Consider the following 12,705-nt stretch of genomic DNA (forward strand, 5'->3'; position numbering starts at 1 on the left):
AATTTAGGCAAAATATGAATCGCACATAGCCGAGCTGGAGGAGAAAATTGCACTTTTAAAACGTCAAGCAGAATCATGGAAGGAAGTGATCGAGAAAGAGTCCCCGAAACACGTGGAAACTGTACCGAAACAACCAAGGAAATCTGCTTCCGTACCTGTGGTAAAGGAGGATGCTAATCTATTGGCTTCAATTCGAGGTTTGAAAGAAGATCTTACGACAAAGGACAAGGAAATCCATCGCCTCAAGCGAGAAGTGGATGAATTAAAGAAGACTAACAGACAGCTTCAAAGAGAAAGAGAAAAGCAACTATCGAAAGATGCCAGTGCTTCAGCAAAAAGTAAGTGATAGAGTAAAGTCTTACCGATTGATTTCGAATTGGTGCTGGGTTTGAGCCTCTGGACGACGACCTATAATTGTGGCTAAATTTCCACTTTTTTCTTACGGTGGTTCGGAATGATGAAAATTTATACATGCACATAAGACGACTACGGAACACCTTCAATCATACCAAGGAAAAAATACATTACCTGGACAACGAAGATTTCTTTGCAATTCTAGTTTAAGAAAAGATGTAAAAATTTCTATAAAACTTATTATTTCGATGTTGTGACCTATGTAACACTATAAAACCTATAACGACTTTCTATGAAATGCCATCTTTATCGAGATTCAGTTATAAAATTTCACGTCTTTATTTTTCACACTATACTCCACTCTAAAAGGGGACCAGCAGCTCCAAGGGATTGTCTCTTGGCGAAAATGCTGTTGTATACAAGAATATTCCTACAATGCATAATATTCCTTGAGCTGTTGTTTACTTCTGAATTAACAGTACATCACAGTGGGATACCCATTATACTATAATCCAATTTTAGGATGAATTTTTCTGCGCGTAAATAATGTTTCATAGAAAAGAACAACTAGTTGCTTATTCAAATTATAGATGTACACTGAGAGTTAAGAGGATGGTTTCTAAGGGTGGCCTGAAACATTGTTCTTCCAACTGGGAAATTCCTGAAGGGTTGAGTAGTTCGTTTAAATACTCAATGTGAGCAAATGCAATTGCGTATATAAAGCATATGGAAACCATACTCTATGTAATATATTCTGTTCCTGCAGCGTTGATTTTCTTATCGAAGAACTAAGTTTCGTGAGACGATGATTATTATAGTTTCTCAAGCATGTAAAATGTTACTAACTTACTACATAAAATAATAATAATAATAATAACACTGAATATTCATAAACAACGTACACTGTAACAATGATTGTCGCATATCTATATTTGTCTTCTTGTAAGAATATAATTTGATAATGGTTTTGCAGGGTACTTTTAATACTGATACTGTGTGTATAATCGAGAAATGTATATTTATGGTAAATTTCATAGGAAAAGAATTATAAATACGAAAATTAGAATGAGTAAAATAAAATGTTGCTAAATGGAGAAGAAAGTTTTATTTTTATTTTATTTTTCTTATTTACTGCTCTTTTGACATGAAATTTGTGACATACATGTCTCTGCCGATTATACACATACTAACATTATAAGAAATACCGCGTGAATTCGTTATCAAATTATATTCCTACAACAACATATTTATAGACATGCGACAATAATTTTGGATGTGAGGGTACATATAAAAATGTTTTAGTCCAAAGAAATTTCTATTAGTAAGTGTCGGCTGGTGCCTGTCCGTCTTGGCTACACCTGGTGCAGTGACAATAGAATTGTCATGAAGAGATGCTTTGTTCTGTTGGTTAGAACTAAAGGGAATTGGTTTGTTATCATTGTTCATCAACATACCGAAAGTTTTTTTTCTTTCTTTCTTTCTTTTTAAGCATAAAAATATATTAAAAGGATTTTCCTTATATGGTACCGGAAAGCGGTTAATTTTTTATTTTGTTATTTTTACTTATTTATTTATTTATTTCCTAAATGCAAATATGCACAGTGTGATGGAAACGCTGTAGCAATTTAGACCTAATTTCTTTACTAAAGGTTTTGCGCACATTAATTCATGTCTACAGAATGGGCGGGAATTAACTTCCTATTGAACATTATGTATAACTTTTTAAATACTTAATCAGTTTTCAGTAAAGGAAGAACACTTTGTTCTTTACAGTGGTAGATTTACTATGCATTACGAAAATTCCACATAAGCACTACCATTATCCACCAATTTTCGTAAATGTTTGAGGATATCTGCGACAGACTTCTGAGATACTCCAGTGGCGCGTTGACAAGAACGTGGCGAATTCACCCCTTAAATTCATCAAGAATTTCTCGTTTTGTGTGATAAACTTTCTTTTTCGCTTACTCCCAAAAGAAATCGCAGAACGTAGGTGAGAACTTCTTGCTGGCCATTCAGTCAGACCATAACGCTTCACTCAGCGTCCTGCAAAATAGGTGTCGAGCCACGCATGGACAGGACATGCGAATGAGCGGAATTCCTTCTCGCATATAGATTAGGTTGATATAATTATTCCATGTGAATACAATATTGTGAACATAATCTTCAAGCATAACAAGGCACCCTTCTGCGTTCATTGTCCTGAATTATATACGGACCCACTACTTCCGTGGATGCCATGCTGCACCACACTATAACCTTCGAGCAATGTTGACTTTTTTCAACAACCAGCCTCGGATCGTCTCCTGCCCAATAAAATAAGTTATACCGGTTAACAAACTCCCCACATGAAATACGGCTTCATTTAATCACAGGGTATTGCCGGAGAGATCGGACCAGTCCTCATACCAAGCATCATCATCTTCCCACACTCCAACCAATGATCACAGTATTCTAAAATTAACTCCTAAGGGTAATGTGGTTTCCACCGATGAAAAGTCTACTCTTCCTTCAGAACAGTTCGGATTGTGTGTTAGGTTAAACGATTTTCGCGAAATACCTGTCTTTGTAATTTCTGAGGACTTCGAGTGAACATTTCCTGAATCACTGGCACATATTCCTCCATTCTAAATGTTGAAGGGCGACCGCGTCTCCTAATATCCGCTATAGAACCTGTATCCATTAACTTCGAATGGCAATTATTTATAATCTTTAGATCAACAGAAGCACGAGGTCCCTTCACACTTCGCCACCATTTCTGCCATACCATGTTGCCAGCTGAGCCCATTCACGTAAGGTTAGATGTTGCGCCATTGTCCTCCACCGATACCCACCGTGATATAAATGAGATATTATGTAATAAATTCTACCATTGTAAAGTTGGTATCGTTATCCGCAATAAAAAGTTCGCATATACTGTAACTTCCACATTTTCATTAATAACTCAGTTTCCTTATTATGCTTTCTTTAACAAAGCAGTGTAGTAATGAATAATTATTTATGATTTTTGAGAAAAAATAAAGCAAAATAAAATTATAAGCAAAAAACCTTTATTTTTATGAAACCTTAGTCTGTCAAATAATTACGCGAAGAATATCCCGAGGGAAATTACAGGGAAATTTACGCCACACAGTGCACAGGTGTAAAGGAGCTCTCACAAATACGTAAAATTGAAGGAACAGAAAATAATATATTTTTGAGATGAACATACAATTCACACTTCACGCGAAGTTCCAATATGGAAAATCAATCAACATCTTCAGTTAAAATTACTGAAAAAGACAGAAAATGGCTATTTAAAACTCCAAGTGTAAACCTGCGCATGGAGCGATTCAATTTATAATATTACAACGCGTTAATGACCCTCCGTGACCAAGCGGGTTTAGCAATGCTGTTGAAATTCTAGAATCGATGGGTGGCAGTTTGAGCCTGAGTGCGGAATTTTTTTCTTTTGTCGATATAGTGAAATCTTTTCTTAAAATATAAATGTCTACTTTGAAGTGCTTGAAAAAAACAAGACCAGATGAGCAATCACTTCTCAGAGCTCAGTCACATTTATTCACTATGTTCATCATTTAGGCTATATACGAAGACACTAAAATGAGGAACGTTAACAATCCTTATTAACGTTAATACCGCATCCGTTATAATGAAAACAGACTTGTGATCTGAATACCAACCATAAAAATTACGTCCAAAATGAAAATTGTTCATGTTTTTGATACCTATTGCAACACACAGGGTATATGTAGAGAGAGAGTGCGTGAGAGAGATAAAATACTGTATATATGCTTGTATTTTTAATTAAAATAGTTAGTGTAAATCATAATCTTGATTGTTATAAAGCAATTTAAACAATCATATATTTAGTAGAAAATGTATACTGCTTAAAATTGAATTAAATTCCAATTCCAGAATCTGTGACATCATACATTTCTTATTTATTTACATCGAATGTTAACTTATTGTATAGTTTATAGCATGAATATCAGCTGATATGTAAGACAAAATTATCTATAAATTGAATTTAATTAGGAAATTGATATAGTTGCTATAAGAACAAGTTTATGAAAATGAAGTGTATAATAATGGTTGTATTTAAAACAGAGTTTGCGTAATGGAGTAAATATTTACACCACTATATAGCTTTGCAATACTGTACAGTTTAAACTGTCAATCTCATAATTTTACTTATTTCGCTTCAGTGTTAATGGAATTTAGTATAGCATTATGAAACATTCAACAACTGATCTGGTAGTGAAACATATTTAATAAGATTACCGCACATAACGGTAGATTCTGAGCTCGCTCCCAGCTTTGCGAGTACTTGATAATATTTTATTATTATATTAGATAAAATATTATGTAGAAGAGGTAAATTAAATAAGAAAAATAAATTAAATATTTAACATCTCACTGTTACACCCTTTAGGCGGGAAGGTTCTAGAACGCTGGTCCGCACATAGAGGTGAATTTGGGTTAGTAACCAGTTTGGTTCTTTTCTTTATCAAATCTCAATACACAGTTTATATAGTAATGTCGAGCGAGTGATAGCGAGTAAAGGCAGGTTAGTAACCAGGTTAATTGCTTTTTTTTTTTTTTATTATTATCACGACTCAATTGATATACGGACCAGCGTTCTAGAACCCTTCCACTTTAGGCTAAGGGAGAAGATGATTAAAGTAAGAATAATGACATAAGAATTGGTGGAATGAGAAAGTGGGAAGAAAAGGAAATGCTTTGAGAAAACTCACGGACATGATGTTGTCCACCACAAGCTTACTTGGATGGAATAAAACCAGAGATCGCACGCACCAAAGGTAAGCGCTCTACCAGTGAATCATCACGCCCCATAAATTAAATAAGAAATATAATTAGTAGGCTCTATATAGTTGAATATTCTATGTAAGAAACTTATTGTCCATAAAGATTCTTTCTCTTCAAGCTTTTGTAATTAATGTTGCAAATCGTCCGATGCTTTGCAATGTGTCAAAGAAGTAAATGCATGTTTTTCGGGATAGTATCGTCTGCCCCTTGCTGCTATTGGTGGTATAAAAGTAGTGTTGAGTTGATTTTGAGTTTATTGTCCCTTTTGTTATGTGAATATAGACTAGACCAATTTTTTTTTATTGGTGTCCATTTCAGGATCACTCAGTAGTATGTTTTTAGTGGAGACGTGTTACGTGAATATAGATTAGACCAAGTCATAAATATTTTGACAAAGGTATACATTTTTGTTATACAAATAGTTTCTGTTTTTCCTTTTACTGCAAATGTTTGTTTCTAAAAGTATTTTGTATTCTTGTTGTATCCGTGAATACACTTTCAAGACTCTATTTTAAAATAAATTGTTTAATAAGACACTGAAAAATTTTGGTCTGGTCTACATTCAGGTAACACTCCTCCACTTAATAAGATACTACTGAGTGATCCTGAAATGGACACCAATAATTAATTTTGGTCTAGTCTATATTCACGTAACACTTTCAACAGCGAGGCTATATGAGACGTAGGCCTACTAATTAACGTGGAATCCGAACCACATGAGCTCACATCGGGAATGACCCCCGCTTTCCCACGCCAAAGGCGCGCATTGCCTGTCACATAAAAAAATGCGTTTTTTTCCATGGGATAGACCTAGTATCTTTTTCCCCTTACTATGAGAATGAAATCGGTACACGTTCCTTTGTATCATCTCGCGATTTAATTAAATGTTGTAAAAGATTTTAAAGGCTTAATCCCAAACCAAATGGATAAATGCACGATCTCTCTCTTTGCAGTTCACACAAGACACTATAGAAATATCGGAAAACTTAGTAAAAAGAAAAAGAGGAAAAAACAACTTCCTTTCACAGCATGAACCTTACGGTTATTGCCATATATTTATAGAGTAAATAACTTGTGTATCTTATTCCGTACTTCATTGAATCTGTGAAGAATTCCCATTCCCGAGATTAGCGTTTGTATCTTAGTCTTACTTATTTTTCATTTTTCACTGACCAGGTAGGACTCCAGTAAAAAGAAACATACGGTTACAGTTTAAGATGTGGTTCGATATTCTGCAAGTAATTATTCATATATTTATTGCCAAGCGAACAAGATAAAGTAGATTTTACAAGCGTAAAACTGTTCTAGATTTTACTCTTAATAAAAACTATGAATAAGTTTACAACTCAAAAATAAATTGAATTCTCTTTAAGTGTAGTCCTTAATTAGCTATGATCAAGGAGAATAATTTCAGTTGTTTTGTGTATGGTTATCACAATGGTTTCCATCATCTTTATTTCTGGAATTGAATATAACTATTTTTTTTCGTTTAGATATAAAATACTCATCTTTAGTTCTTAACAAAACAAAGATCATAGTTCAAAATGTGCTATATCATTACATTTCGTTATATAAAGAAATAAAAAAATAATATATTTACACTTGAAAATATCGAAGGTAATATAACAAATATTATGAACAATTCTATAATAGAATTAAGCAGTTCTTTTATAATAAAATAAACTCCAATGAAATGCAGGGTATTTGAAGTTAGCAAAATATTTGCCCTTATATGCTGAAATACAAGTTTCTTGAATATACATTTTGAATTTGATTCTCGATATAATCTGAAATATATTTAGAACTTTAAACTTTGAAGAACGCAACACTAATTTGACGTCCCATGATTATATTATTGCGGTTACAAACTGACTAAACTAGCGATAAATCCAAGGAGTAACTCACTCAACCAGCTGCTGTTTTCCGATTTTTTATATAAATTAACATATCTAACAATGGATTTTTGTTGAAAAGATGTTTTCCTTTGCATATATTTCAGGGAGAACATGTAACTTCAACATTTCATTAGTAAATGTAGCAACTGATCAAATTGAATAATGCCAAAAATAGCCTATTTTGCTTGCTAGAACCTATTTTTAGTGGAAGTTCTTTTTTTATTTTATTTTATTTTATTTATTTTTTTGTTTAGGTGTTTGAATACTTCGGAAGGTTTTACAGAATGCTTGTTATTATACATATATATATTTGTCCTGTTTGGTACGGAAAAAAGTTTATTATGAAGAAAATGGTCTGCAGAGGTCTTTCTAGAATGTCTGTTATTAGTTGTAGTAGCTGACTTGATTTTAGCGTCTTATTCAGCACCGAGGCTATATGAGACAGAGTTACAGCTGAACGTGTGATCCAAATTCATGCGCTCCCGCCGAGAATCGAACTCCATTTTTAGAAAAAAGTATCTGACCGCACAGTCAGTTCTTATCCGTTCGGGTTGGAACAGACCCTATTATTATGCTGGTATTTCGAAGCAGTGATGAAACTGGTTAAGAACTCCGTGATCTGGAAGCAGTCACATTTGTGTCCCGATATGACCAGAACAGACCTGGAGTCGACGAAACGTCGTCATACACACGGAAAATTTGTATGATACTGTTAATAGAACTTGTGCTTTCTGCTGGTCTGGTGGCTACCTCGTGTGTTTTTGGTTCTTGTAGTCTCTGTTCGATTCCCGTTATGATTCAGGTTAAACTTTGAGCAAAGTATATGGGAAAAATGTTAAAGAATATATATGCAAAAGTCTGATGCCAGTGTTTTGTAAGCTACTGACAAAATAATAGAAAGACATTAAAGAAAATCTCTTGAGAACTGAAACTGAACAATGTTTTCGCATTCATGCTTCATTTGCTACTAGCGTGACACATTAAATTGAATATAATATAAATATTAGACACAAAATTCGCTACTTCACTGTTGATAACATGGAAAATGCTAGGTATTGTTAAACATTGAACGTAACACCTCATTTTTATATCAATAAATATCTGAAATAAATAAATAAGAAGACAGTAACAATACTATTAATCTATATTTGCATAGTATATAAATGAAAAACACGTTGTTTATTATAACGAAAAATGGCTGAACCGTTTGAAATGAATTTTATTAACATAATTAACACCTACCTCGGACTGGGTTGTTGTCACGCCATTTTTATTGTAATGCGTATCCTAACAGAGGAGAGAGGGTTAAAAATATATGCCAAAAATAGAAATTTGATACACAAATTCCTTATTTAAAACGAGTGTGCACGTGTCCGACCGTGTTTAGAAATTTCGGTACTAAGTAGAGAAGAGGGGCAATTTGTATCATTTTTGCTCAATATTTAAGAAGGATAACATCGAGGTTGTGTCTTGTCTTCACAGCAAAACGGATGAAGCACTTGAAATTATCTTGTAAATATACAGTATTTAGCATTTGGTACAGTTGGATTTTTATCATTCATTAACACACATATCATAAGAGGTACAGATGAACATAAACACCGTATTTTCAAATATCTGAGCCCATCTTCCGTTGTCCTCAGAAGTCCACTTTTGAGGGGAAAATGGGGCAAGTTCCAAATAAGGCGATCAATATGTAAAAGTGACGTCGTGATTGTCTGTCCGATCATCACAGGAAATCAAATTAACCGTTTGAAATAAATATTTGAATAGATTTAGTACTTGGAAGAAAATGGTAAGCTGACGTCCACTTGAAACTTGACAAAACTTCGATACAATTTAGAGGATAGTCAACTATGCCTAAATCTAACATTGCAGGTGGAATTGAACACGACGAAAGAAGTAATAACGGATTAAATTTAGCATTAGAAGTCATTGAAGAACAGAATGTGATGAGCGCAAACGAGAGAAAAAAAAAGAAGAAAAAGAAAAACGTAACGTTGCCGACGACAACAAACTGAATGGTGCGTATCGAAAGATCCATAAACGCTATTCATTAGGTCATTCTTCAGGTTTGGATTGGAAAAAATAAAACTATTTCTTCGTGCTAATATGCGTGTCAAAACAAAATGTTATATTTCTGCAAAATTTGCTTTTCTCACATGACTGGATAATTAAGAAAAACTTCTATTGTGGTGAAGAAAACAAAACCATATGACAAGCTGAATTCAGTCTGAAGACCCCATGATCTTTACTACATGTTGTTATTCATTACATCAGTGGGACATTGTTTGCAATGACACTGCAAGGCACTGATACATTGAATGGTTTGTTCGAAAAGGGCACAGCTCTTTACATTGAATCCTTTTGCTCGTCTCGTTTTTGTTTACTCTTTAGGTTTTTCGTAGAATACATGAAAAAGAAATAGTTTTTCGCTTAGGAATACTGTTTTAACTGATCAGAAAACAGCAATCTACTGGTGAAATGATATGGGGTAATGTGTAGCATTTTGTTTTCATGTCATCGATAACAGCAAGGGGCATAGGAATTATATAAAAGAGAGTGTGTTGTTATAAAATACTAATATCTTTCGTAAGAAAGATTTCCACGTGTTATTCCGTGGCTCAGGGGATAAGTGAGAGCTTACAATACAGAAATTCGCACGATCGAGTCTTGTCCACTGCTATTATGTTTTTTTCATTTTCATTGTTTAACGGTGAAAGTGACGTAGATGCATTTTCATTGGCATTCAAAATAATAATAATAATAATAATATCTTACAAGTAAAGGGTCCAAATGGATGAATCGAGTTGCTGGATGAGACATAGTGTGTCTTACAGAGGATGTGAAAATATGTGCATGTGCAAAGTTATACCGGCTAAGCGCCATAAGAAACAGAGAGGGAGGGGATCAAAGTTAGTAGGGAAGGCCTATGCTATGTTATAGAAATAATCAAATAAAGTGTTGAGTCGTAAAAATAGTGAACTCGCAACCCGCAACTCGATTCATCCATTTGGATCCTTTACTTGTTGGTATCAGACTTTAAGGGATATTATGCATATATTCATGAAAATAGTCACTACTTGTTATGTAGTCATTTGGTGTTCCCTTAGGGTTACTAGGAATTGAAATCAGTATCTCTGACTCCGCAGTTCAGTATGCTAACCGTGTGAACACAGAGCACGGATCTGGCAAACCACATTTTCATAACGATTTGGTACCCCTCCTTTTCCCGTATCGATTAAAGTGCCACCCGTGAAGGAATTGTTTTCAATTCTGGGTGAAATCAGTCACTTTTTTCTGGAGAATCCAAATGTGCAATAAGAAATGGGGGTCCCACTTTAAAATTTTAAAGTTACCCCCTACCGCCGAAGGGATGAGGATAGGGGGTTGTGTTTGGTATCATTGAACTATACATATAAAGCAGAAACATGTATTCTCATTTTTGTCGTGTGGTTTCAATTTGATATTAACTTAGAAATCTATTTGAACTTTGGTAGTGCTAGCATTTCCATAGCGTCATCTTCGTATACAAACAGATGGTAAATAAAAGTGACAGAGATTTGAAGGCTGACAGTTTATCTGATTTTGTTTTTATAACCAGTTCAAATGTTCATAATATAACGTTATATTTAGAAAAAATCAAATATCCTTATATTGAAAGAAAATCGGACTGGGAACCGAACCGTCAATCATCATTATTGTAATTTCAAACGCCTCGCTAATTCCACTTGTTTTCTTTTTAAGTTACGTCGCGAAAGGCGGCCCTGAAGTTCACTTACCAAAGTCTGCTTTCCCCTTGTTAGTAACACGTGTATATTTCCTACTCGGTTATACACATTTTACAGTTATTTCCAGTAACCTTGAATGACAGGGACACGAACACAGACACATCGAGAACATTTAAAATTCCAAAAGTTCCCCCACCGGGAATTGAACTCGGGACCCTGTACACCACAGAGGCACATACTAGCCACTAGACCACACAGACAAGTTATAAAGCCAGCGCGTTTTAATAGTTCTACTGGAAATGCTCAAGATATGTACTTATAATACATTGAGGGATTTATTCGAGAGAGGCAAAGCACTTTACTTTGAATCCTTTTCCTTGTTTCGTTTTTACTGTGTTTATTCTTTGTAGTTTTCGTACAGTGCTTGAAAAAGCAAATACACTTTTCGCTACGGTGTCCAGAAATACTATTTTTACTGATCATAAAACATAAATCTTTCGGTGAAGTAATATGGAGTAATGTGTGGTATTCTAGTTTCATACCGAGTTCCTTCGTAGCTAAGCGGTTAGCACACGCACCTTTGACGTAAGAGAGCCGGTTCGATTCCCTGTGTGAGTTCATGTGGTTCGGATTTCACGCTAGGTAAACGTCTCATATAGCCTTACAGCTGAAAGGGGTGTTAAAATCAATTCAACATTATTTTTATACCATCAATAGAAACAAAAAGTAGACGGTACTATCCTGCTAAAAACATGCATTTATTTCTTTGGTACATATTACAAAGCATCGTACTATTTGCGACATTAATTACAAAAGCTTCAAGAAAAAGAAGCTTTATGAATATTAAGTCGCTTCAAGCGTTCAAATCGCTTTGTAAAAATCCAGATTATGAATTACAATAACTTTTTGCGTTGTAATTAAAAATACAAGCATATATTGTTTTCTATCTCTCACATACTCTCTCTTTCTCTAAATATACACCTGTATATTACAATAGGTATCAGGAACGTGAATAATTTTCATTTTGGACATGTGATTTAAGGTTGGTATTCAAATCAGAAATCTGTTCCCATTATAGCAATGTTAACGTTCCTTATTTTAGCGTCTTTATTCCTGGATGAATAAATGTAACTGGGCTTGAAACGTGATAGTTCATCTGATTTTGTTTTTTTTCAAGCACTTCGAAACAGAACTTTATATTTAAAGAAATGTTTTTATATATTGAAAAAAAAAATAAATAAAAACATCCGGGAGGCAGAGTCGAACTGACGCCCTCCGATGCTACAATTTCATGAGCACTACTAAACACGCTTGATCACCGAGACAACTTTTGAAAGAATACGTTGTAATATTGCTAATATATCGCTTCAAGCGCAGGTTCACACTTGAAGTTTTAAATAGTCATTTCCTCCCTATAGGGTAACTGTCCCAATAATTGACAGTATAAGAACGGTGTTTGACAAATTGCAAGTTTCTTCACCCTTTAAATGAGCCTGGCTTACTGATCTCTCGTAGAGGTACGAAGGCATCCTTCCTTCATCTATATAGACCATCATAAAAATAATAGACTAATAATTATTATTTTTTACAATATGTATACGAAACGTTGATCATTGTACCAGTAATTGACACCAAGATTTGTGAGATTCACCAGTAATTGACACCTTGTGACCCAGTAATTGACATCTCCTAATATCTTATTCTAATGAACCATATAATTTTCTACCAACTTATCAAGCTGATTTATAAGTTTCCACCTGGATAAACATGTTTATTTCTTTCGCTAATATAGCTATTATAGTACTATTTTGCACTGTCCATCGATTTTCTGTTTTCTTTGGAGAACTACTACTTAGAAGCAAATATTAACAGTGGTGTGGGATTAACAACACTGCAAA

General features: G+C 34.2%; 1 protein-coding gene across 3 annotated transcripts in view; it reads left to right on the top strand.

Moving 5' to 3' along the window:
* The window catches only part of LOC145662801 (centrosomal protein of 162 kDa-like), a 105,612-nt gene that overhangs the window by 71,140 nt on the left and 21,767 nt on the right, over positions 1–12,705 (top strand). For all 3 annotated transcript variants that reach the window (XM_081728688.1, XM_081728687.1, XM_081728689.1), the window contains one exon: positions 8–338. In XM_081728688.1, coding sequence (XP_081584814.1) covers positions 8–338 — 331 coding nt within the window. The remainder of the gene's footprint in view (positions 1–7; positions 339–12,705) is intronic.

This window comes from Thermobia domestica, chromosome 10 (assembly GCF_964235325.1).
Source record: "Thermobia domestica chromosome 10, izTheDome1.hap1.1, whole genome shotgun sequence".
In the NCBI taxonomy this organism is placed as follows: domain Eukaryota; kingdom Metazoa; phylum Arthropoda; class Insecta; order Zygentoma; family Lepismatidae; genus Thermobia; species Thermobia domestica.